The 26,366-nt window shown below is 42.3% G+C and overlaps 1 protein-coding gene and 6 non-coding genes across 8 annotated transcripts; all 7 read right to left on the bottom strand.

The window, feature by feature from the left end:
• Positions 1–274: 274 nt before the first annotated feature.
• trnad-guc lies at positions 275–346 on the bottom strand. The gene has a single exon. It is a non-coding gene; the product is annotated as a tRNA-Asp (tRNA).
• Positions 347–759: 413 nt separating this feature from the next.
• trnag-gcc lies at positions 760–830 on the bottom strand. Its single transcript has one exon. It is a non-coding gene; the product is annotated as a tRNA-Gly (tRNA).
• Positions 831–6,855: 6,025 nt separating this feature from the next.
• Positions 6,856–6,927, bottom strand: trnad-guc. The gene has a single exon. It is a non-coding gene; the product is annotated as a tRNA-Asp (tRNA).
• Positions 6,928–7,353: 426 nt separating this feature from the next.
• trnag-gcc lies at positions 7,354–7,424 on the bottom strand. Its single transcript has one exon. It is a non-coding gene; the product is annotated as a tRNA-Gly (tRNA).
• Positions 7,425–10,344: 2,920 nt separating this feature from the next.
• Positions 10,345–10,416, bottom strand: trnad-guc. The gene has a single exon. It is a non-coding gene; the product is annotated as a tRNA-Asp (tRNA).
• A 3,025-nt stretch (positions 10,417–13,441) lies between these two features.
• On the bottom strand, positions 13,442–13,512 carry trnag-gcc. The gene has a single exon. It is a non-coding gene; the product is annotated as a tRNA-Gly (tRNA).
• A 1,740-nt stretch (positions 13,513–15,252) lies between these two features.
• On the bottom strand, positions 15,253–25,301 carry LOC120052497 (serine/threonine-protein kinase PAK 2). Of its 2 annotated transcripts, none has more exons than XM_038999444.1 (15): positions 25,044–25,301; positions 21,700–22,033; positions 20,009–20,115; positions 19,708–19,855; positions 19,581–19,612; positions 19,150–19,266; positions 18,922–19,054; positions 18,739–18,802; positions 18,608–18,656; positions 18,234–18,346; positions 17,943–18,060; positions 17,636–17,735; positions 17,116–17,312; positions 16,824–16,961; positions 15,253–16,642 (listed from the first exon to the last, which is right to left on the bottom strand). In XM_038999444.1, the coding sequence occupies exons 2-15, from the start codon at positions 21,887–21,889 to the stop codon at positions 16,556–16,558; spliced, it is 1,593 nt and encodes a 530-aa protein (XP_038855372.1). In that variant the 5' UTR covers positions 21,890–22,033; positions 25,044–25,301; the 3' UTR covers positions 15,253–16,555. The 2 variants fall into 2 exon arrangements, with proteins under 2 accessions (XP_038855372.1, XP_038855371.1); XM_038999443.1 differs by having other exon boundaries at positions 25,087–25,301.
• Between the last annotated feature and the right edge of the window lie 1,065 nt (positions 25,302–26,366).

Genomic DNA, 26,366 nt, shown 5'->3' with positions numbered 1-26,366 from the left:
ATAGAACCCCCATAATGCTCAGTGGCACAATCCAAATACAACACACTAGGTTCGTTCTCTGATCCTACATCTATGATTGGATGGACCTTTCAAATGGTATCAATAATATGCATATCCTTGCATCAGGTCCTGAGCTACAGTCGGTTAGATGTCAATTGAAAAAAAGGTTACGATCCTTAAGAGGATAATGTACACAAATGTATATCCCAGGGAAATGGTGATATTTCAGGTCTCAGTTACAAATCAACAGTGAAGGAGTTAAGAAAAAGGTATACTCCCCGTCGGGGAATTGAACCCCGGTCTCCCGCGTGACAGGCGGGGATACTGACCACTATACTAACGAGGACTGAAGAAATACAAACAATGTTTTTAATAAAACGGTTCCTAAATTATTGTCTGCACGTGATACACGTGTATAACTATACCTCAAGTAACTTTTTACTGGCACAGTCTGAACATTTTAGCAAAGAGTTTGCAAAATTTTATTTTTAGCTAGGTTAGCTAACATATTGCCTACAAGTGGAAAGACATAGCTAACTACGTTTCAACACGACATATTTTTGTTTAGGTCAGAAGGGAAAGAACTGGCTTTATCAGTTGTCGAGTTTTATAATAGTATCAACAATATTAGCTAGCTATAGCTACCCTTAGTTGTTCAAATCATGATACATATTTTTATAAAGCGGGGATTGGAGTGGGTTAACATGCTACAAAAAGAGTGACGAACCGATAAAACGAAAACATAACAAAACATATTGTTGCATTGGCCGGGAATCGAACCCGGGCCTCCCGCGTGGCAGGCGAGAATTCTACCACTGAACCACCAATGCTTATACATATGTCAAAAACAAGGTCTGTAAATAAGATTCATAAAACAGTATTTGATGCATATATATTTTTTTTTATATATCCGCAGATGTTGTAGTAAGAATACATGTTATCTACCTCATTCACACTTTTCAAACACGGAAGCGTAACGCAGAAACTATGTATACAACTTCTTCCGAGCTCACGTATCCATATGCGTGCCACTAGAGACCCCTGTATTATCATGTTTTTGTTAGCTGATACATCATGACAAAATACACCATATTACTGTCCTGCTAATGTGGCTGCTGGACCTTGTAGGCTAAAGTGCAGAGAAAAAACCCATGACTGGTTGTCCAATTAGTGAGGCAAGATGCAGTCATTTCGAAATGAATATGCATGCTTTTGAGCTGCCATTCAAATGCCTTAGGCTATTGACTGTAGTTTACAGCATAGGGTTTTCTACTCACTTGAAAACAATAACATTCTTCATTACATTGTGTTGTTGTAGCCTAGGTAGGACACATTTAGTAGGCCTACTACCTTAACACCAGCTACATCCTGATTTTTTTTTTTTTTATAAAAAAGGCCAACACCATATGAGTGGCCTGCTAATGTACCTTTCTGGACCTTCTAAACTGTGGAGAATAGAACCAGACTGATCCAAATGGTTGCATAATCAGGCCTAGGTTGTTGTTTAGACATGAAACAAAACAGGACGTGTGAGTGGTTCTATAAGGAGCGTTGGTGGCAAATCTGATGGCCGAATGGTAAAGAACATCTAGCCACTCGAAAGCACACTTACCTGCCGATCTTTAAATCCAGTCTCCGTAATTTACTATGGTAGGATGGTCATCTGAATCAGGGTTAGTTTGGCAGCTGGGGTGAAAGAGGAGCGATCACAATAGAGGAAACCAAGTCTAGATTTAACTTTAGCCTGCAGCTTTTATATGTGCTGAGAAAAGGACAGTGTACTGTCTAGCCATACTCCCAAGTACTTGTATAAGGTGACTACCTCAAGCTCTAAACCCTCAGAGGTAGTAATCACACCTGTGGGGAGAGGGGCATTCTTCTTACCAAACCACATGACCTTTGTTTTGGGAGGTGTTCAGAACAAGGTTAAGGGTAGAGAAAGCTTGTTGGACACTAAGAAAGCTTTGTGGTAGAGCATTAAACACAAAATCCGGGGAGAAAACCAGATTGCATACCAGAGTGAATACTATAGACATCAAGAAAGCCAGTCAGTTGATTACTGACATGTTTTTCTAACACTTTTGATAAACAGGGCAAAATAGAAATAGGCCTATAACAGTTAGTATCAGCTTGATCTCCCCCTTTCAATAAAGGACAAACCGTGGCTGCCTTCCAAGCAATGGGAACCTCCCCAGAAAGGAGAGACAGGTTAAAAAGGTTGGAGATAGGCTTGGCGATGATAGGGTCAGCAACCTTAAAGAAGAAAGGGTCTAAACCATCTGACCCCAATGTTTTTGGGGGTTCAAGTTTAAGGAACTCTTTTAGCACCTCGGACTCAGTGACTGCCTGCAGGGAGAATTTTTGTAGCGGGGCAAGGGAAAAAGAGGGAGAAGCATTGGGGATAGTCACATTAGAAGGGGTGGGAGATGAGGAAATGTTGGATGGGCAAGGAGGCATAGCCGAGTCAAATATGTGTAACTTCCGGGTTGGAGCGAGTGGTCGCATTTCGCATTTCGCTCCGCAGGTAGTATTACAATTCATTACAGTACAACGGTTTGACTTGTCTGATCTTAGCTAGCTACATAGCCGTCTTTGTATCAAAGATAATTGTGTAGTTTGGAGTATTATCGTAATTACCGAGGTTAGCTAGTCAGCTATTTTCGTCCTAGTCAACACTGCTAGCTAGCCAGCAGCTAGCAGCTAGCCAACGTCTACCGTCTACCGAATAGCAGCACTGGTGGAGCGAGTGGTCGCATTTCGCTCCGCAGGTAGTATTACATTTCATTACAGTACAACGGTTTGACTTGTCTGATCTTAGCTAGCTACATACCCGTCTTTGTATCAAAGATAATTGTGTAGTTTAGAGTATTATCGTAATTACCGAGGTTAGCTAGTCAGCTATTTTCGTCCTAGTCAACACTGCTAGCTAGCCAGCAGCTAGCAGCTAGCCAACGTCTACCGTCTACCGAATTGCAGCACTGTAGAAACTATTACATTACAACGGAACGACTTGATTAGTGTAGTGTTAGCTGGCTACATAGTTGTCTTTGCTGTATTTGTATCCAAGATAATTGTGTAGTTAGAGTAATTGTCAAGGTTACCTAGCCAGTTACCGAGGCTACCTAGCCAGCTACACTTTCAAACTAAGTCAACAACGCAGCCACTGCTAGCTAGCCTACTCCACCAGCCAGCAGCACTATCATTTTAGTCAATAAGATTTTTTGCAACGTAAGCTTAACTTTCTGAACATTTGAGACGTGTAGTCCACTTGTCATTCCAATCTCCTTTGCATTAGCGTAGCCTCTTCTGTAGCCTGTCAACTATGTGTCTGTCTATCCCTCTTCTCTCCTCTCTGCACAGACCATACAAACGCTTCACACCGCGTGGCCGCCGCCACTTTAACCTGGTGGTCCCAGCGCGCACGACCCACGTGGAGTTCCAGGTCTCCGGCAGCCTCTGGAACTGCCGATCTGCGGCCAACAAGGCAGAGTTCATCTCAGCCTATGCTTCCCTCCAGTCCATCGACTTCTTGGCACTGACGGAAACATGGATTACCACAGATAACACTGCTACTCCTACTGCTCTCTCCTCGTCTGCCCACGTGTTCTCGCACACCCCAAGAGCCTCTGGTCAGCGGGGTGGTGGCACTGGGATCCTCATCTCTCCCAAGTGGACATTCTCTCTTTCTCCCCTGACCCATCTGTCTATCGCCTCCTTTGAATTCCATGCTGTCACAGTTACCAGCCCTTTCAAGCTTAACATCCTTATCATTTATCGCCCCCCAGGTTCCCTTGGAGAGTTCATCAATGAGCTTGACGCCTTGATAAGTTCCTTTCCTGAGGATGGCTCACCTCTCACAGTACTGGGTGACTTTAACCTCCCCACGTCTACCTTTGACTCATTCCTCTCTGCCTCCTTCTTTCCACTCCTCTCCTCTTTTGACCTCACCCTCTCACCTTCCCCCCCTACTCACAAGGCAGGCAATACGCTTGACCTCATCTTTACTAGATGCTGTTCTTCCACTAATCTCATTGCAACTCCCCTCCAAGTCTCCGACCACTACCTTGTATCCTTTTCCCTCTCGCTCTCATCCAACACTTCCCACACTGCCCCTACTCGGATGGTATCGCGCCGTCCCAACCTTCGCTCTCTCTCCCCCGCTACTCTCTCCTCTTCCATCCTATCATCTCTTCCCTCTGCTCAAACCTTCTCCAACCTATCTCCTGATTCTGCCTCCTCAACCCTCCTCTCCTCCCTTTCTGCATCCTTTAACTCTCTATGTCCCCTATCCTCCAGGCCGGCTCGGTCCTCCCCTCCTGCTCCGTGGCTCGACGACTCATTGCGAGCTCACAGAACAGGGCTCCGGGCAGCCGAGCGGAAATGGAGGAAAACTCGCCTCCCTGCGGACCTGGCATCCTTTCACTCCCTCCTCTCTACATTCTCCTCTTCTGTCTCTGCTGCTAAAGCCACTTTCTACCACTCTAAATTCCAAGCATCTGCCTCTAACCCTAGGAAGCTCTTTGCCACCTTCTCCTCCCTCCTGAATCCTCCTCCCCCTCCCCCCTCCTCCTCCCTCTCTGCGGATGACTTCGTCAACCATTTTGAAAAGAAGGTCGACGACATCCGATCCTCGTTTGCTAAGTCAAACGACACCGCTGGTTCTGCTCACACTGCCCTACCCTGTGCTTTGACCTCTTTCTCCCCTCTCTCTCCAGATGAAATCTCGCGTCTTGTGACGGCCGGCCGCCCAACAACCTGCCCGCTTGACCCTATCCCCTCCTCTCTTCTCCAGGCCATTTCCGGAGACCTTCTCCCTTACCTCACCTCGCTCATCAACTCATCCTTGACCGCTGGCTACGTCCCTTCCGCCTTCAAGAGAGCGAGAGTTGCACCCCTGCTGAAAAAACCTACACTCGATCCCTCCGATGTCAACAACTACAGACCAGTATCCCTTCTTTCTTTTCTCTCCAAAACTCTTGAACGTGCCGTCCTTGGCCAGCTCTCCTGCTATCTCTCTCAGAATGACCTTCTTGATCCAAATCAGTCAGGTTTCAAGACTAGTCATTCAACTGAGACTGCTCTTCTCTGTGTCACGGAGGCGCTCCGCACTGCTAAAGCTAACTCTCTCTCCTCTGCTCTCATCCTTCTAGACCTATCGGCTGCCTTTGATACAGTGAACCATCAGATCCTCCTCTCCACCCTCTCCGAGTTGGGCATCTCCGGCGCGGCCCACGCTTGGATTGCGTCCTACCTGACAGGTCGCTCCTACCAGGTGGCGTGGCGAGAATCTGTCTCCGCACCACGTGCTCTCACCACTGGTGTCCCCCAGGGCTCTGTTCTAGGCCCTCTCCTATTCTCGCTATACACCAAGTCACTTGGCTCTGTCATATCCTCACATGGTCTCTCCTATCATTGCTATGCAGACGACACACAATTAATCTTCTCCTTTCCCCCTTCTGATAACCAGGTGGCGAATCGCATCTCTGCATGTCTGGCAGACATATCAGTGTGGATGACGGATCACCACCTCAAGCTGAACCTCGGCAAGACGGAGCTGCTCTTCCTCCCGGGGAAGGACTGCCCGTTCCATGATCTCGCCATCACGGTTGACAACTCCATTGTGTCCTCCTCCCAGAGTGCTAAGAACCTTGGCGTGATCCTGGACAACACGCTGTCGTTCTCAACTAACATCAAGGCGGTGACCCGTTCCTGTAGGTTCATGCTCTACAACATTCGCAGAGTACGACCCTGCCTCACACAGGAAGCGGCGCAGGTCCTAATCCAGGCACTTGTCATCTCCCGTCTGGACTACTGCAACTCGCTGTTGGCTGGGCTCCCTGCCTGTGCCATTAAACCCCTACAACTCATCCAGAACGCCGCAGCCCGTCTGGTGTTCAACCTTCCCAAGTTCTCTCACGTCACCCCGCTCCTCCGCTCTCTCCACTGGCTTCCAGTTGAAGCTCGCATCCGCTACAAGACCATGGTGCTTGCCTACGGAGCTGTGAGGGGAACGGCACCTCCGTACCTTCAGGCTCTGATCAGGCCCTACACCCAAACAAGGGCACTGCGTTCATCCACCTCTGGCCTGCTCGCCTCCCTACCTCTGAGGAAGTACAGCTCCCGCTCAGCCCAGTCAAAACTGTTCGCTGCTCTGGCACCCCAATGGTGGAACAAACTCCCCCACGACGCCAGGTCAGCGGAGTCAATCACCACCTTCCGGAAACAACTGAAACACCACCTCTTTAAGGAATACCTAGGATAGGATAAAGTAATCCTTCTAACCCCCCCCCCCCCCTTAAAAGAGTTAGATGCACTATTGTAAAGTGGTTGTTCCACTGGATATCATAAGGTGAATGCACCAACTTGTAAGTCGCTCTGGATAAGAGCGTCTGCTAAATGACTTAAATGTAAATGTAAATAGGAATCCTGACTTAATGAAGTGGTGATTAAAGTGCTCAGCCATGTGCTTCTTGTCAGTAACAACCACATCATCATCATTAAAGGGACATGGGCAGCTGTGAGGAGGGGGGTTTGTTCTCCAGGTCTTTAACCGTTTTCCAGAACTTCTTGGGGTTAGACCCACAGAGAGAACTGCTCCTTAATTATTAAAGTAACAATAACACTGAAAATTTAAAAAAATAAGTGCGTACACACACACACATACACTGTTTGACAGCATATCATGATATTTTATGATCATATTCTACCTACCTTTGTAAGAAGAACGATAATGAATTCCCATACCCAATATCATCTTGCCCGTGATAACCAATATGTCTATCCCAGTAAAATGGTGCCCGTTTCAGGTATCTCAGTCACAAATCAATGGTGAAAGGAGTTAATTAAAATATTTTCCTCCCCGTCGGGGAATTGAACCCCGGTCTCCCGCGTGACAGGCGGGGATACTGACCACTATACTAACGAGGACTGAAGAACTGAAAACATAATGTGCCTTATAAAACTGGCCCGAAATGCTCTGCAGGTAATATAGTTTATATCTTGAACTAAAGTAGGTTTCTACTGGCACAGTCTGAACATTTTAGCAAAGAGATTACAAAATGTGATTTTTATCTAGGTCAGCTAACATATTGCCAACCAGTTTGAAGACATAGCTAACTAGGTTTCAGCACGCCATATTTTTGTTTTGGTCAGAAGGGAAAGAACTGGCTTTATCAGTTGTCGAGTTTTATAACGTCATCAACCATACTAGCTAGCTATAGCTATCTTTAGTTGTTCAAATAAGTATACATATTTTTTTAAAGTGAGGATTGGAGTGCTCCACGCTCCAAAAAGAGTGAAGAACAGATAAGGAAATTAAGAAAATAAAGTGGATAACGGAGCAAAATATGTAGATGCATTGGCCGGGAATCGAACCCGGGCCTCCCGCGTGGCAGGCGAGAATTCTACCACTGAACCACCAATGCTTAGATATTTGAAGAAAAACAGGATCTATACATAGTATCATAATACGGTATTTCACGTATGTATTGTATCAAATGTTGGAAAATAATGTATAGTTCAAATGATAATACGTATTAATCTATTGATATCTTGTTGACCTAATCCATTATCCGAGACCATCAGTAGCTACATTTTTATAAAACCCACAGTCAAAATCAATGTGCCCATTCGTAGGCTATATCTCAGGCCTAAGCGAGTATGCACCTGACCACACTAGGCCTCAGCACATGAGCAACGTCCACACAAAGTCAATGATGGATGGATGGATGGATGGACATTTTCTAAAACCAAACATTTCAAAAACGTACATGGACTTTGCTTGGAGTAAAGATATTGTAGCGACCCGCACAGACCGAGCGGTGTGTTATGTGTTAGGCTATTAGTGGGTTGTGTTGTACTTACCAGTGTTCGCGGGGTCCGACATGCCAATCAACCTCCTATCTGCCAATCATGGGAATGCCTGGAATGTTCTGATGCCGGGCATCCTGGTGGTTGGCGGAGTGGCGTGGAGGTGGGTTGGGCAGGGGAATGGAGCATTGGAAGTTAAGAGCAGGTTTACCATTGTTCTTTCTCTTACGTCTGGCCTTCACAAGAGAAGGTCACGGTTGGCTTGTGGGGTATCTTTCATTTATTTGGCGTGGGCTACGGCCAAACAGTAGCCTGTGTAAAGTTGGGTTAATAAACTGTCAATTCGTAAACTCACCCTCTGTCAGGACAATTTTTCCTTTATGATCTAGTCAGGTCATTACAATATAATTTCTGTATCAATTATAGATGTAATGTATTTGCAACTCACCAAGGGTCAAATGACGGTACGCCATATTTCTGGTGAAGGTGCATGTGCCTCTTCTTGATAATGTTCCTGAAAACCGCATGCTGCAGAAATCGATTGCGTTTCAAATTATTTTCTTATAAGAAATTCAAAGAACTGTAATTTCCATGCATATATTTTAAACACTGCACACTGCAGTCATGTTCACTAACAGCTCCTCGACAATGAAAAATGTTGCCATGACAATTTTGGTGAGTAGGTCTACTTGACCTATTGTCTATGACATCATATGATCAATGCTTCTAATTGGACAATTGGATTTTGCATAGCCAAAAAAAATAGTAGTGCATGGTTCATTTTCTAAAGAAATCGAAGATATTTCTCTTTGTACTTGGTAAGGTCAGGACATTCTCATTTTGAGGTATTAAAGCTCAAGAGTGTGTGTGTGCCAGGTTGTGGCAGACCTTACCCGCTCACTACAGGTCCTGTAGCTGTGCCAAGCTCCTGCTGGTAGAAGGGCTCTATACACACGCACTATAATTAATTCTGTAAGATTTTCAATCAAGTAAATAACCCTAGATTTTGAAGACCCTTGATTAGGTGACAGTACAGAATGTCAGCGTTTATTTTATAACACAAAACAAACTGAAAATGCATCCAACGAGTTTGTAGAGCTTGATGTAGTCATTGTGTGCAAGGACTATGGGACCAAACACTACATTTCTGATTACCTTGATACACTATGAATGAATTTGTCAAAATACTTATGACTTCCTCACGTGGGAGGCATGACAACTACATACATAAAGTGCTTTCATTTCTAAGGTAAAACCCTCAAATAAAGGGTGACATTCTGTACTGTCGCCCCATATAAAACATTTGAACTCAAATTCCAAATGCTGGAGTATAGAGACAAAAATGCTAGCTTCACTGTCCAAATACAGTTGAAGTCAGAAGTATTTTAAGAATGTGAAATGTCAGAATAATAGTAGAGAAAATGATTAATTTCAGCTTTTATTTCTTTCATCACATTCCCAATGGGTCAGAAGTTCACATACACTCAATTAGTATTTGGTTGCATTGCCTTTAAATGGTTTGACTTGGGTCAAACGTTTCGGGTAGCCTTCCACAAGCTTCCCACAATAAGTTGGGTGAATTTTGGCCCATTCCTCCTGACAGAGCTGGTGTAACTGAGTCAGGTTTGTAGGCCTCCTTGCTCGCACATGCTTTTTCAGTTCTGCCCACAAATTTTCTATAGGATTGAGGTCAGGGCTTTGTGATGGCCACTCCAAAACCTTGACTTTGTTGTCTTTAAACTATTTTGCCACAACTTTGGAAGTATGCTTGGGGTCATTGTTCATTTGGAAGACCCATTTGCGACCAAGCTTTAACCTCCTGACTGATCAGCTGTGCGTCCTCTCTCCCTGTAAAGCTATCTTGGGCGTCTCACAGTATGGACATTGCAATTTATTGCCCTGGCCACATCTGCAGTCCTCCTGCCTCCTTGCAGCATGCCTAAGGCACATTCACGCAGATGAGCAGGGACCCTGGGCATCTTTCTTTTGGTGTTTTTCAGAGTCAGTAGAAAGGCCTCTTTAGTGTCTTAAGTTTTCATAACTGTGACCTTAATTGCCTGCCGTCTGTAAGCTGTTAGTGTCTTAACGACCGTTCCACAGATGCATGTTCATTAATTGTTTATGGTTCGTTGAACAAGCATGGGAAACAGTGTTTGAAGATCTTTACAATGAAGATCTGTGAAGTTATTTGTATTTTTACAAATTATCTTTGAAAGAAAGGGTCCTGAAAAAGGGCGTTTCTTTTTTTGCTGTGTGTGTGTGTGTGTGTGTATGTGTGTGTGTATATATATATAAGTATACACACACACACACCTATATAAATATATATATATACACACACATACACTGTTCGACAGCATATCGTGATCTTTAATGATGATCATATTCTACCTACCTTTGTCAGAAGAACGCAAATGAATTCCCATACCCAATATTATCTTGCCCATGATGACCAATATGTCTATCCCAGTAAGATGGTGACGTTTCAGGTATCTCAGTTACAAACGGTGAATGGAGTTAAAGAAAATTATTTTCCTCCCCGTCGGGGAATTGAACCCCGGTCTCCCGCGTGACAGGCGGGGATACTGACCACTATACTAACGAGGACTGAATAACATAAAACACATTGTGTTTTATAAAACTGTCCCAACATTCTCTGCAGGTGATATAGTTTATAACTTGAGCTAAAGTAGCTTTCTACTGGCACAGTCTGAACATTTTAGCAAAGAGATTAAAAAATGTGATTTATAGCTAGGTTAGCTAACATATTGCCAACAAGTTGGAAGACATAGCTAACTGTGTTTCAGCACGCCATATTTTTGTTTAGGTCAGAAGGGAAAGAACTGGCTTTATCACTTGTAACATTTCTAGCTGAGGAACAATTTTAGGGTTTTCTCACAAAGTTTATAGTTTTAGACTGCAGTTGCAATTAGTTTTTTTCTTTTACAAAAAATGATATCTAACCATACAATGTAGCTATTTTGAATAATTTTGTAATTAATCAAACCATTGAAATATATTTTTGACGATTTCCAACAAACCAGCTAGCTATCGAAAAGTTTCAGCGTGTGTAAGTTAGTTAAGTTAGCGTGCTAACGTCTTTATAGCTAGTAGCATGGAATCAGGACATGACCAAACTGTTGCTGAGATAATGGATGTTGAAACATCCAAGGAAAAAAGAGGCATTGTTGAAACTCACTCATATGCTTGCAGTGTAAAAAAGGAGGTGAATGTGATTCATACCCGAATACCCCAACCAAGGAGCAACTTCCAAAGAAGCTGAGAACAACCATCCGAAGCCAGCTACTGGACAACATCGCAGATGACATGGATTTGGTGAAAAAGAACACCATCAGTATCGTTAACCTGAAGAAATCGATTGATATCAGTGCTGAGGAAGTAAAAACTCTGAAGCAGCAGAACGCAACATTGAAAATTCAGGTTGCAAAGCAGAAGAGGAAACTCACTGAAATGGAGTGAAAGGTAAACGAGAATGACCGGTATGGTCGGAGATGGAATCTTCGAATTTATGGAATAGCAGACAAATCTGACGAGAACATCAAAGCAAGAGTGAAGGACAAAAGAACCTCGGAATCGTCTGTGGCCGATGATTGAGAGAGCAAGGAAGGAAGGGAAAAGTGCATACTTTGCGGGAGCCAAGGCTTTTGTTAATGGTAGGGAAATTCACGCTGACGCCTAGCTTGTGGACTGCTGGATTTAAGTGAGTTGTGCAGGACTGTGCTTTATTTGCATCTGATAAAACGTTATATTTCTTGAGGAAAGAGCATTGTTTGTGTGAGAACTTTTTAAATATTTTTTTTTATGGCAGGGAAACTCGCTCTGACACTTAATGTTAGCTTGATGGCTATTCGTTTTACCAATCTATGGTACAATGTTATTTGTAAATGTATATATATATATAATTTAGGTCAGCTACTTGCGTGGTGCAAAGGACTGTTTTTATTTGCAACTAGTAAGAACTTTTCTTTCTGTGAGAACCCGATTCATGTGAACGTATACAAGTTTAATATTCTTCATTAAGTGATAAAGGAATTTATATGTTTAAAGATAATGATTAAATAATTCCACCCTGAAACTTAACCATTAGGGATTATAGTTTATGTAGCATGTATAAGGAATAATTAAAGTATTAAACGTAAGTCCAACTAGGTTCAGAAGAGACCTGGGAGGGAGAGAAATGTGTGTGTATGTGTGTGCCTAAGAAAATACAGAGAACAATTCAACTGTGTTTGACCCGACCTGGTTAGAACTCTGAGAAACTTATGATAGGAGAGGGAGTACTTCTCAAGGTTTCCCTACTCTTGGGGGAATGGAACTGTCGGCTGGGTAGTGATACACAGGGGTGAGAACTCTGGAGAAGGATACAACTCACCTACAGTTCGTGTGTATGTATGTGCGTAGGATATCTACTGTTTGTGTGAAAGTATGTGCGTAAGGAAGGAGCAAGGTATAAAATGGATGTCTTTGTATAATGGACTTCAGAGTGCTCTCGGGAATAAACATTTTGACTATTGTAAGCTGGGGACTCTGTCTGTTTCATTTAAACCAGAACCTTACAAATTCTGGGTTGCAGACTGAGTAGATTAATTTAAATTTATGAACATTGATAACGAAATTCTCATAACATTAAGTCACTGTGATAGTAAATGTCCATTTCTAAATTACTCTGTGGTTGATGTAAGTAACATAGATTTACATGAACATATATTCATTGGCAATATTAACATCAAAGATAAATTTAGTAACAAACAGATTAGGAATATTGTTTGTGATACTACAATTCCCTCAGCAAGATTATTTTGGTCAAATATCTATGGTGATATACAATGGGGGAAAGCATGGAAAATTGAGAACAAATATTGTATCAGTAACAAGGTAAAGGAAGTTTAATTTAAAATGTTACATAGAATTTATTCTGTGAAACATGTTTTGGAAAGATTCAAGCTGAATATTGACTATAAATGTGATTTCTGTGGAATGGAGAAGGAGACCATTTTGCATTTGTTTTTTGCCTGTATTTATTAGTAGAGTTTTTTTGGATTGACATACAGAATTTTGTTACCAAAACAATAGGACCGCTTGTACTATTTAATGGTTTTGATATAATGATTTATTTCAAAAATTCTGACATAGATAAAGATGTAGTATATTTAATTCAACTGCTAATAATACTAGGTAAATTTCATAATCACAAATGCAAATGGTCTAATTCAAAACCTAACTTTTTTCGCTTTATAAATGAATTTAAACAATATGGCACTACTTTAACTAAAATGAAAAACAAAAAGGCAATTAAAACTTGTTGTATTATTAATGAATATGATTTGTTTGTTTAGGATTCCTGGCAATGTAAATAGTTTGTATGTATGCTTGTTTGCATGTGACTATTCATCTTTTGTTTATTGATATTTGTTAATAAAAATAAATAAAAAATTGTCGAGTTTTATAATATTATCAGCAATACTGGCTAGCTATAGCTACCCTTAGTTGTTCAAATCATGATACATAGTTTTAAAAAGTGGGGATTGGAGTGCTACATGCTACAAAAAGAGTGAAGAACAAATAAGGAAATTAAGAAAATAAAGTGGATGACGGAAGCAAAAAATATCGATGCATTGGCCGGGAATCGAACCCGGGCCTCCCGCGTGGCAGGCGAGAATTCTACCACTGAACCACCAATGCTTACTGCTTTGTAGAAAAGCAAGGTCTATAAATAGTATTATAAAACGGTATTTCACGACTGTACAGTAATATCTGTTGTAGTAAGAATACATGTTATTCACCTCATTCTCAAACACTTTTATTAAAACATGGAAGCCAAACGCAGAAACTACAAATCCCTGCATTAACATGTTTCTGTTAGCTGATACTTCATTACAAAATACACCATATTACTGTCCTGCTAATGTGCCTGGACCTATACTGCAGAGAAAAAACCCATGACTGACCCGAATGGTTGTCCAACTGCTAGATGCCGTTATTTTGAAATGAATATGCATGTTTTTGAGCAGTCATTCAAATACCTTAGGCTATTGACTGCAGTTTACAGCATAGAGTAGAGTTTTGTACTCACTTGAAAACAATAATAACATTCTTCATTACATTGTGTTGTTGTAGCCTAGGTAGGATACATTTCTTGTTCATAAAAAACGGAAACAATTGGGTAGCATTTCGAGCTGCATACCAGAGCACTGGGAGGGAGGGCACTCAGCGCAGTCTTGGGAGCGCACAGTGTAGGCAGCTACCTATGATTTCATTATCTGATAAACTTGTTTTAATTTCGCTGTGTAAATTGACTGGATACATTCACCGCAGTATTAAGCCTAACATTAAGCTTATGAATTATGGGCAATATGCACACGCTTCTAACTTAGGCTATAGGCTACTTCGAGCATGTCTGTCTTCATTGTTCTGTTGCGCAATTACGCACCTGGCCTCTCCGCTGCCATGGCTATTCCTTTTAAAGCTTGTTGGACACTTATTTCGACCTCCTTCTCCTGCTCCTCCTACTACTATTAAACTATTGGAGGAGAGCGGAAGCTTGCTGAATGGAAGATAGGCTACAGCATTAACAGGAGGGGAGTTGGAAGGAGAAGCCATATTTTTTTGATAGTAAGCCTACTATTTTAAGACCAGCTACATCCTGAACAAAATAGGCCAACACCATACGAGTGGCCTGCTAATGTACCTTTCTGGACCTTCTAAGCTGTGGAGAATAGACCCAGACGGTTGCATAATCAGGCATATGCAGTTGCTTTGGCATGAAACAAAAGAGCAAGTGTGAGTGGTTATTCAAATTAGCCTACATCACTGCAGTGTATAATAACTGTGTATTCACTTGATAACAATAATACATTCCTCATTGCACTGTGTTGTAGCCCAGGTAAAATAATTGTTTTCTAAAAAGTAAGCCTAATCCATAGTGGAGCTTTGTGTGCCCGGGGATAAATCTAATAACCCTAGATTTTGAAGATCCTTGATTAGGTGACAATACAGAATGTCAGCTTTAATTTTTTAACCCAAAACACAACTGAAACAAACTGCAAATGCATCCAACGACTTTGTAGAGCTTGATGTAGTCATTGTTCAAGGAATATGGGACCAAATACTAAACTTTTGACTAACTTGATACACTAGAAATCAATTTGTCCAAATACTTATGACTTCTTCATGTGGGGTGCATGGGGACGACTAGATACATAAAGTGCTTTCATTTCTAAGGTAAGACCCTCAAATACAGAATGTCACCTTTTACTGTCGCCCCATATAAAACATGTGAACTCAAATCCCAAACGCTGGAGTATAGAGACAAAAATGATAGCTTCACTGTCAAAAACATATAGAGGGGAGTGTATATACAGGCATGAGTTAAGACAACCAAAATCACAAGGTGTTTTATGAAAAACAAATGTCTTTGTCTTCTGATCCAAATTTAATAGCTACAAAATTATGTTCTCATGGAGTATCATTCCTTGAGCCCACTCTTGGACGGTATCTTACAGTGTGACTTTCACACATCTCCATTCCATTTAAGAGTCATGGTATACAGATAATAAATCAAGAATAAGGTCAAAATTAACAGCTGCATTTACAAGTCTGCAGACAATTGTCAGATTGTTAGTTATTCAAATAGAAAAAAAAGAAACAGTAAATATACATTGCCTTCTCTAGCCTATAAAGCTACCTGGCCTGACATCCATATCTTAGCTATAGCACTGAATTAGATAAAAAGTACAGAATTCGACATGTACAATAGTTCCATTTTTAATAAGAACAAAGAAAGTCGTCACAAGCAAGAATAAACCCCGTCATTCTACAATTGAATTTGCCCATAAATTGCACCTCCACTACCAAGAAGAGGCTAATGATACAGGAGGAAATCACTGGTTGGCCTGCCAAATGAGGCAACCCTATATCATCATCAATATCACCACATTCACTGTAATAATGGAAAGGTTTTGAAATGTCTTTCCTATAACAAATGTGAGAATAATCCAAAGATTACATCGGGCACCAGGTGGAATAACAGTTTTCATTAAATGATAGGCCCATAACATGATCAGTCAGGACACATGAAATTCAAGTATCAAAATTATTAAGAGGACACTAACTAGCTGTAGAGGAAACTACAATGACAGTAAAAATTATGGAGAAAAAAAAACATGACACAATCAACAATACATTAGCCCAGGGGTAGGCAACCCTAGTCCTGGAGTGCCACAGGCACTTCATGTTTTTGATTTAACCGACCTGGAAGACCAGGTGTGTTGAATTTAGGCTATCGCTGAACTTAGCTCAGTTGTTCAGGTGTGGTGCCTAGCTGGAACAAAATCCTGAAGTACCTGTGGCACTCCTGGAACAGGGGGTTGGTTGCCTACCCCTGCATTGGGCAATGTTTTGCATTTAAGGCAGTGATATTTCTTCCAAAAAGTAGGAACTAGATAGCTATGCTCATTCCATGTTAAATAGAAATTAAGCCTCAATGTGACCCCCCGCCAATGTTTTCTTATACAAAATAAAGTCTTCAAAGATTTGAGTGAGAATCAGAGTTCATATGGCCAGCGGTGGGTAGTGTTCTGGATGTTTTTGGTCTCCTTCACAGTGAGGGTTGTCAGGGCTTATCAGACTGGAGCATGGTGGTGTCACTCAGCCTATTGTCTGGCACAAAACCTAAACAGTTGGCACAGATCTGGCACAGCGTTGTTTGTTTGTTCTATTTGTTCGGTTAACGGTTGCCTTTCATGGCCTCCTTAGCAGCCAAGATTAGAGGTGTAAGACTGGAGAGCGGTTTTGCCAGCTTCAGGAAGGGATGCTAGACAAGAAGAAGAGAAGGAGGAGAGAGAGTAAAGGGTTAACATTGAAGCTCATCTCTATTGTAGTACATGCAGACAGGGTAATGATGGAGGAGTATATACAGCCAAATCCAACCAGTCAAGTTGACACGAGTAGAAGAGCAAATCACAAAGGAAGCCATAGATAGGATGGGTCATCACCTGCAGCAGCTCTTTGCCCCCACCTCTCTTCTCCACATCCATTTCCAGGCAGAGGTTAAGGAAGTCTCTGAATATGGGAGACAGTTTCTCTGGGTTCTGAAGTTCTGGAGTCCCATTTGTGGCAATCAGGTACAGTGCCTGGGGGAGAGGAGAGTGGGAAGAGAACTGTGAGGTGCTGGAAAAGTATGTTACATCCATGTCAGTATCACTATGGAACTAGCTTTTGATGCACTGTGATATAGTAAAAGAAATAAATGGAATTTTAGGAGGGTGCTGCTCTCTGTTCACTTACTCTTAGCGGGTTCTCATTGAGGTATGGAGGCTCCCCCTCAACCATCTCAATGGCCATGATGCCCAGGGACCAGATATCAACCTTAGGCCCATAGGCTTTCCGGGTCACCACCTCAGGTGCCATCCAGTAAGGCGTACCCACCATGGTGCTGCGCTTGCTCTGCTCTGGGGTGATCTGGGCGCAGAAACCAAAATCGGCTGTACAGAGAGAAGGGAGGTGGAATTCAGAGAGAGATGGAGACATATGTTAGTGAGGGACTGAAGGGTAGCAGTACAAACAGTAGCACCAGCTTGTAATAGTCATTTGTTAACTATCCTTGGCAAATTGGTACTTATCTTTCATAGGATGCAGATGGCAAATTCCAGCTATAAATATAGAACAATTTTACAACATCAAAGCGAATCCATATACCCGCAGACTTTCAATAAGGTAAATATCCACCCCCAACTATTAGGGCTGTTACTTCTTCTACATAGGCCATGGCTAGCCTGGGGTTGTTTAGTGGGAGAGGGAGACTCACTGAGCTTGACAGAGCCATCCATTCCCAGTAGCACGTTGTCACTCTTGATGTCACGATGGATGACCTGGTTCGCATGAAGGAACTCCAGTGCTTGTAAACACTTCAGATGGGGAAACCAATGGCACAGACAGAGACAGAGAGACAGAGAGAGAAAGAGCAATGGAGCGAGAGGGGATAAAGAAACAACGGTCAATATTTCCACATACAATAAAGGCTCTAAATGTGAACACACAAGTTACCCACCCAGCCACTGTTAAAGGGTAAACAGGTCAAGGTTAATGCAGCGTGCCGTATAAGAGCCGGTCACCTCTCTGCAGACAGCAGCTATCTGAGCCTCGTCCATGCAGGTCTCTGTCACCACATCAGTCAGCGATCCACCAGCCAAATACTCCATCACCACATAGAGCTCCTCTCCCACCAGGAAACTAACAAACACACACAGACACCAAAGCCGGAGAGGTTGTTAGGGTATATTGTATTGTACAATATCGTACACCCAGTAGTGTTCCACCATCACCAGAAAGTTAGGTTTGGCACACCCAACTTACACCAAAGTTAGTGCTGTTAAGCTTAATTATATATTTGACAATTCTATTACCTGTCTACATAGTTGACAATGTTTGGATTCTTTAACTCTTTCATCACCATAATCTCATTGATTATCAGCTCCTTCTTGGGCTGCTTCTGTAGGTTGATCTGTTTAATGGCCACCTGTGAGAAACAGCCAGAAATAAGGAAAGGTTCAAAAGGATCCTCTAAAATGGGTGTGTGATTAGTTATCCTGCAATCTCTCAACTCCTGCCAGGCTTACAGTTTTCAAACGCTTTCCCCATTTCTGTCTCTCTGTATCTAGTCTCTGCCGCACTTTGCACATCATTCCTCAACTCTCAAGGTCTCCTTCCCTTTACTTATACTCCTCAATCCACCCATCCCCGGTCAGTTGACCAATGACAACCCTTAATTCCCCTTTACCTCCTGTCCGGTGGCGACGTCAATGGCTGTGAACACTGTCCCTGAAGCCCTGTGTGGAGACGGTTACATATTTTTAATAACTTGGACACACACACAAATACACCCCAATTACCACCTTCAAATGAACTTACCCCTGTCCAATTTTTTCATATCTTGTGTACTTCTTTCTGGGATCTCCAATGCTAACAATAGTTCCTGTGGGCAAAGATAAAAAGTTATACACACCAATACTAAATTCTCCTGACAAGAGGGTTATATTAATAACTACCAGTAAAATTGCCACGTTGCTATTGTAAGAAATGTAGTGCGTTTACTCAGTTTGTCCATGATCTCCTCGTCTGACATCTTGCCTTTCTTCTTCTGTCTGTCTAGAGCCTTGGAGGCTGCGTCTCCATCTGGACACGTGGCTGGAGCAGGGATGGGGTCAATGACGGAGCGAGTGTAAACCTGCAGGAGAAACACACACAATAAATAAATAAGAATGAGCGATTGTGAGCAAGAGCAAAATAAAATTGAGGTGAGCTCCCGTCAAAATTACTCACACTCTTAGTGTATTCTGGACGTGGTGCCACAATGGGTGGGGGAGCTTCATCATCATCATCATCATCATCAATGTCCTTGATACTGATCGATGAGGGTTCCGTGCCCTTTTTGACCGGCTATTGCAGAAAAGATAACAATAGACATTTCATATATAGCCCACACATATTTTCAGGGCTGCTATGAATGAGGTCAAGGACCAAAAAATCCCAGCCCCATAGTATTCAGGTAGCTAGTAAGGGAAAGGGGGATATCTAGTCAGTTGTACAACTGAATGCCTTCAACTGAAACGTGTTCCGCATTTACCCCAACATCTCTGAATCAGAGAGGTGCGGGGGGGCTGTCTTAATCGACATCCACGTCTTTCGCGCCCGGAGAACAGGGGCAGAACGACAGATTTTTAAGTAATCACTAGAAAGAAGTCAGTACTTACAGAGTGGGGTCCTGCAGGGAAACCATCCTTTTCTAAAAATGAAAAGGGCGAGGGAAATAATTGCAGTCTTGAAAGAGTCTATAACAATCTTATAAAACAGCAAAGTGTCATCCATGAGAAAGCTCACCAGAGGAGAAACTGAGGTATTTCTGGCGGCCGTTGCCTGTAGAATCATAGAATTTGAGCACGTCGAGAACAGCCTGTGGGTTCTTCTTCTGCTCTGACTTGGTGATGTTTGACGTCTGGAGGAGCCGTGCCCATTGCTCTGGCATGCCCTATCAGAGAGGAGGATACAAAGAGATGGGCTCAGGGGTCAATCAACTAACTCGGGTAGAATCAAAAACAAGCAGTACTATGGTCCTCCAGGCTGGGATTTGAGTATCCCTGGAATAAGAGTTGAGAAGTCGGAAGAAAGTGACCGTACTCACAGTGAACTCCCCAGTGACAGCATCAAAGCCAACGTGGATAGTGTGTTCAAAGTCTGAAGGCGGAGAGATCTCTGGTCGTTCTTTGTCCCGGTCTTTCTTTCTACCACCTGAAAGTCATCAAATAAACCATCATTACATTCTCTGTTAATAAATGTGCTGAAATGTAAATCAGATCCAACAACGGATAGACTGAAATTGAAAAGACCGAAACTCAACTACTCCTGCCACTGGATAGTCTGATGCATACAGATGGAAACTAACATAAAATGGATTGGTTCTGAACTAAGATACACTGAATGAAATGTAGCCTCTTAATGCACCTTTAACAAAAAAAATGGCTGTGGCTCCATAGGTAACTGTCCCATCCAGCCCCCTGGATCTTTTTTTCCCCAGAGCTAAAGATCCGAATCACATTCTGCACATGCGTTTCTCTACTTTCACATTTCTGACTGTCAATTGTGAATAATAATTTTTCACGTTCTAGCGGTGAAACGTCCATGCAGCATCTGCATACCAACCATTTGATCTCAACAAGGTTCATAGAGATATGCATTTAGGTTAGATCTTCTTGAGTTATACAGTGTTGTTTTGAATTATGTACAGAGAGCAAATTTTAGAGCAGATGATGTTAACTGTAGCATAGCCCGTGTTTAGTTTCAATCAAAGCACTTATTTTGTCTAGTGGCGCGGGCATGACAGAAATGCGACCATTCGCACAATCATCCAAAAATCTTATTAGAAATTAGGTGTTTTTTTGTATTCCAGTAACGTTATACCAGGGATGAGCAACTTTGAAGGGGGTGTACCAGGGATGAGCAACTTTGAAGGGGGTGGGGGCCACACAAAACTGTAATCCTGCAATTCTACACATTTTGCCATAGGGTGGTGTAAAAAGTTCGCCGTTTTGAATATGATATCTGAGTGAGACTGACCAATAAAAAAAATCAATGGGGGCCCCCCGGCTGGTAACTCAGGATTAACAAGTTAGACCATTTTCTAAGTTAAACTAACTGCCAGCTAACACATTTTAGTAGACATGGGCTAATTGACTGACATAAGAGAAAAACTGCTGATGCACAACCAAATTTCAGAATTGTACCTTGTGTGTTCTACTATTCTAACTTGCAACAGTAAGTTGAAACCCCGACTGAGGGAATTGATCCAAGTGAATTCAAAGCCCGCAGGCCGCCAGTTCCCCATCCCTGCGTAATACTATGCTATTCGGTACTGTTATGTAGAATGATATCATTACCGTGTGATCTTGCAGACATTTATTCAGCTTTGATCTAACATGAGCAGAATCTAATATGCGCAGAAGCTTCGGGACCTTTGGCTGTCTGTAAGATGGTCCAGAACAGTTGGATCCACAGCCACTCCGTCACAAAAATAGGACAGTTGACAAATGCTTAAGAGCAGTGGTTCCCAACCAGGGACACTAGGACCCCAGGTGGTACTGGGCCTATCCACCAGGGGTACTGGGCCTATCCACCAGGGGTACTGGGCCTATCCACCAGGGGTACTTGAGAAGACTCATGAGACCATAGGCCTACTGGTAAAATGCACAAGGGGGTACTTCAGGGGTACTCTGGGGCAAAATAAAACTCAGTTGGTGGTATAGTAACCGAAAAAGGTTGGGAACCACTGCTTTAGATCCCCTGCCAGTGCACCACCTCTATGGACTCGTGTCTCACCTTTCTCTGCTCCTGAGAAAATTGAGATTATCTTGTTGCGGGGTTTCCTTTCTTCTGGAACCGAGGGCAGGGGCTTGGAGCTGTGATTGGCTGAGAGCGGGTCCTTACTGGAGCCTGTGCTGAAGATGGTGCTGCTCATCCTGACTGGGGGGGCTGGGGGCTTGTCCTCGGGATCCCCGTTATCACACATGGCCGCAGGGAGCGGGAAGGACAGAAAGAGGGTAACAAAGAGACAGACAGGAGGAAAGAAAGCGCTAATGTGCACAATAGACAGAGGTGGGTGCAGAGAGATCAGGAATGGGAATCAGAATAGAAGGAGAGCATGGGGTGATATCTGCGAGAGAAACAGAGACATGATCAGTTTAACTACACAAATGACAGGTGTACAAGAGCACATGCACATTGCATAACATATTAGGTGGTATTTGCTTTTGAAGAGGCCAGTCCAGTTTTATGGTTGTAAACTGGTTCATGTTTATCTTGAGGTGAAACTGACTTTACACCGCAGAGGAGCACCTTTATCTAGACAGGAAGATTGCTCTGTCAGAACTCATTTTCTCTCTGGCAACATACGCATAAAGTACCAGTCAAGTTTGGACACACCTACTCATTCAAGGGTTTTCCTTTGTTTTACTATTTTCTACATTGTAGAATAATAGTGAAGACATCAAATTATGAACACATATGGAATCATGTAGTAACCAAACAAGAGTTAAACAAATCAAAATATATTTTATATGAGATTCTTCAAAGTAGCCACCCTTTGCCTTGACAGATTTGCACATTCTTGGAATTCTCTCAACCAGATTCATGAGGTAGTCACCTGGAATGCATTTCAATTAACAGGTGTACCTTGTTAAAAGTTAATTTGTGGAATTTCTTTCCTTCTTAATGCGCTTGAGCCAATCAGTTGTGTTGTGACATGGTTGGGGTATACAGAAGATAGCCCTATTTGGTAAAAGACCAAGTCCATATTATGGCAAGAACAGCTCAAATAAGCAAAGAGAAACAACAGTCCATCATTACAGGTCAGTCAATACAGAAAGTGCAGTTACAGTTGTTCCAGTGCAGTTGCAAAAACCATAAAGCGCTATGATGAAACTGGCTCTCATGAGGACCGCCACAGGAAAGGAAGACCCAGAGTTACCTATGCTGCAGTGGATAAATTCATTAGAGTTAACTGCACCTCAGATTGCAGCCCAAATAAATGCTTCACAAAGTTCAAGTAACAGACATCTTAACTGTTCAGAGGAGACTGCATAGATCAGGCCTTCATTGTCAAATTGCTGCAAAGAAACCACTACTAAAGGACATCAATAAGAAGAGACTTGCTTAGGCCAAGAAATACAAACAATGGACAATAGACCGGTGGAAATCTGTCCTTTGGTCTGATGAGCCCAAATGTGAGATTTTTGTTTCCAACAGCCGTGTCTTTGTGAGACCCAGAGTAGGTGAACGGATGATCTCTGCTTGTGTGGTTCCCACTGTGAAGCATGGAGGAGGTGGTATTATGGTGTGGGGGTGCTTTGCTGGTGAGTGATTTATTTAGAATTCAAGGCACACTTAACCAGCATGGCTACCACAGAATTCTACAGCGATACATCATCCAATCTGGTTTGTGCTTAGTGGACTATCACTTGTTTTTCAACAGGACAATGATCCAAAACACACATCCAGGCTGTGCAAGGTCTATTTGACCAAGAAGGAGAGTGATGAGTGCTGCATCAGATGACCCTAGCCTCCACAATCACCCAAACTCAACCAACTTGAGATGGTTTGGGATGAGTTGAACTGCAGAGTCCAGAGTGAAGGAAAAGCAGCCAACAAGTGCTCAGCATGTGGGAACTCCTTCAAGAATGTTGGAAAAGCATTCCTCATGAAGCTGTTAAGAAAATGCCAAGTGTGTGCATCAAGGCAAAGGGTGGCTACTTTGAAGAACCTCAAATATAAAATATATATTAATTTGTTTAACACTTTTTGGTTACTACATGATTCCATGTGTTATTTCATAGTTTTAATGTCTTCACTATTATTCTACAATGTAAAAAAAAAGTCAAACAAATTAAGAAAATTTGAATGAGTAGGTGTCCAAACATTTGACTGGTACTGTAATTCTGGGAAGAACAACAATGGATGGGTGTGTTGCAGAGGCAATAGGAAGGGACTGGGCAAGAAAATAGGTTGGTCTAGAATTGATTATATGCACCTCAACAGTAATTACTGTCATTTTTCAGAAAGGTGTTAGATACAGAGCTAAGAAAGGCAGTAGAAGTGCTGACTGTGGTGGGTTTTTAGAGGGTTAATCATTTCTGTAGTAGAGATCAACAACAGGGAGGGTTGGGTGGAGAAGCAGCATCACAAAAAACAGCCACATTACTAGCATGTCACTGTCTCCCTTTCAATGTATCCTTTGTCATCTCCATCTATGATGTAAAAGAAGTGACCAGGTGAAAGCCAATTCATTACAAAAGGATGTCCACTATATTGCTCACATGTATCCATCGTCTCAGACCAGCACAGATGAAAGAGAGGACACGAAGAGCGGAATCCATGTCAGACTATCGAGAAACACAATAAATCGATTGGGTATGATCGTGACCATCATCATAATCACCTTTCAGATCATTAACTTCAGCTAGTCAGGAAGGAGAGGACGTAGAGGAATACATATCAATTCTCTCACTCGGCCATCATTGTAAATAAGAATTTGTTCTTAACTGACTTGCCTAGTTAAATAAAGGTTCAACATTTTTTTTTCTCAAATATACCATTGACCTAATGTTAGGTCAAGGTTTCTGAAATGTGCAACACAGTAGGGAACTAGATCACCCCCTATGACCTCCAAACGTGTATTTCCAAGATATAAAATGCATTCTAGAGTCACTGAAAGATAAATTGCTCCTCTGTGAAAGATCAAACGTAATATTTGCAGGTGAACCTAGCTAAATAGTTAGGCCTGATTACACGAAGATATTAAGTCTAGGCTAGTTAGCTAACTATTTTACCTATTCAACTATGTTACCTAAAGCAAGTTAGGTTAATTAACAGTTGTCCGGAGTTCAGTTAGTCAACTAGCTACCTAAAAAGTTAGCTAGGCTAACAGTTGTCCAGAGTTTAGTCAGCTAGCTAGCTAACGTTAATTGCATATATTTAGCTAGCTAACATCGGAAATCTGAATTACCTAGCTTGCGCTGTTATTGCTAGCGCTAGATTAACAAACTACTTTATCTCCAAGGACGAAAGCCAGACAATAACGAACCCTGCTTGACAATACAAATGTACATTTGGTAAGCAACAGAACGCCATTAGCTAGGTAAGATAGCTCGGTGCCGGTAATAACTTACGGGTATTTTATTTGCTAGCCAATGATGTCGACTCGCAACTCACCAGGCAGACTCCATACACCACAGAAAACTTGGGTCCAAATCCTCGACGTTGTGAAAGCTTTAATTTGTACATACGTAAAAATAAAAAATAAATCTGATATGATGTAGAGTTTACAGAATATACAGAGTAAACCAATGTATGATTTCAACAGTTCCTATATAACTTTTTCGTCATTCTTTGTCGACCGGGTGGATTCTTCTTCTTTGGTATCATGGCATTTTGTTTGTGCATGCTGCCACCTACTGTGCGGTAGTATTTTTATTTGTTATTTTATTTATTTATTTTATTTCACCTTTATTTAACCAGGTAGGCTAGTTGAGAACAAGTACTCATTTAAAACTGCGACCTGGCCAAGATAAAGCAAAGCAGTTCGACACAAACAACAACACAGAGTTACACATGGAATAAACAAACATACAGTCAATAATACAGTAGAAAAAGTCTATATACAGCGTGTGAGAATGAGGTAAGATAAGGGAGGTAAGGCAACAAATAGGCCATGGTGGCTAAGTAATTACAATATACAAATTAAACACTAGAGTGATAGATGTGCTGAAGATTAATGTGCAAGTAGAGATACTGGGGTGCAAAGGAACAAGATAAATAAATACAGTATGGGGATGAGGTAGTTGGATAGGCTATTTACAGATGGGCTATGTACAGGTGCAGTGATCTGTGAGCTGCTCTGACAGCTGGTGCTTAAAGCTAGTGAGGGAGATATGAGTCTCCAGCTTCAGTGATTTTTTGCAGTTCGTTCCAGTCATTGGCAGCAGAGAACTGGAAGGAAAGGCGGCCAAAGGGGGAATTAGCTTTGGGGGTGACCAGTGAGATATACCTGCCGGAGCGCGTGCTACGGGTGGGTGCTGCTATGGTGACCAGTGAGCTGAGATAAGGCGGGGCTTTACCTAGCAAAGACTTGTAGATGACCTGGAGCCAGTGGGTTTGGCGACGAGTATGAAGCGAGGGCCAGCCAACGAGAGGGTACAGGTCGCAGTGGTGGGTAGTATATGGGGCTTTGGTGACAAAATGGATGGCACTGCGATAGACTGCATCCAATTTGTTGAGTAGAGTGTTGGAGGCTATTTTGTAAATGACATCGCCGAAGTCGAGGATCGGTAGGATAGTCAGTTTTACGAGGGTATATTTGGCAGCATGAGTGAAGGATGCTTTGTTGCGAAATAGGAAGCCGATTCTAGATTTAATTTTGGATTGGAGATGCTTAATGTAAGTCTGGAAGGAGAGTTTACAGTCTAGCCAGACACCTAGGTATTAGGTATTTG

Source organism: Salvelinus namaycush, chromosome 8 (genome assembly GCF_016432855.1).
Source record: "Salvelinus namaycush isolate Seneca chromosome 8, SaNama_1.0, whole genome shotgun sequence".
Lineage (NCBI taxonomy): Eukaryota > Metazoa > Chordata > Actinopteri > Salmoniformes > Salmonidae > Salvelinus > Salvelinus namaycush.
Note: the sequence above shows the minus strand (reverse complement) of the source record. Positions and strands in the feature narration are given on the sequence as shown.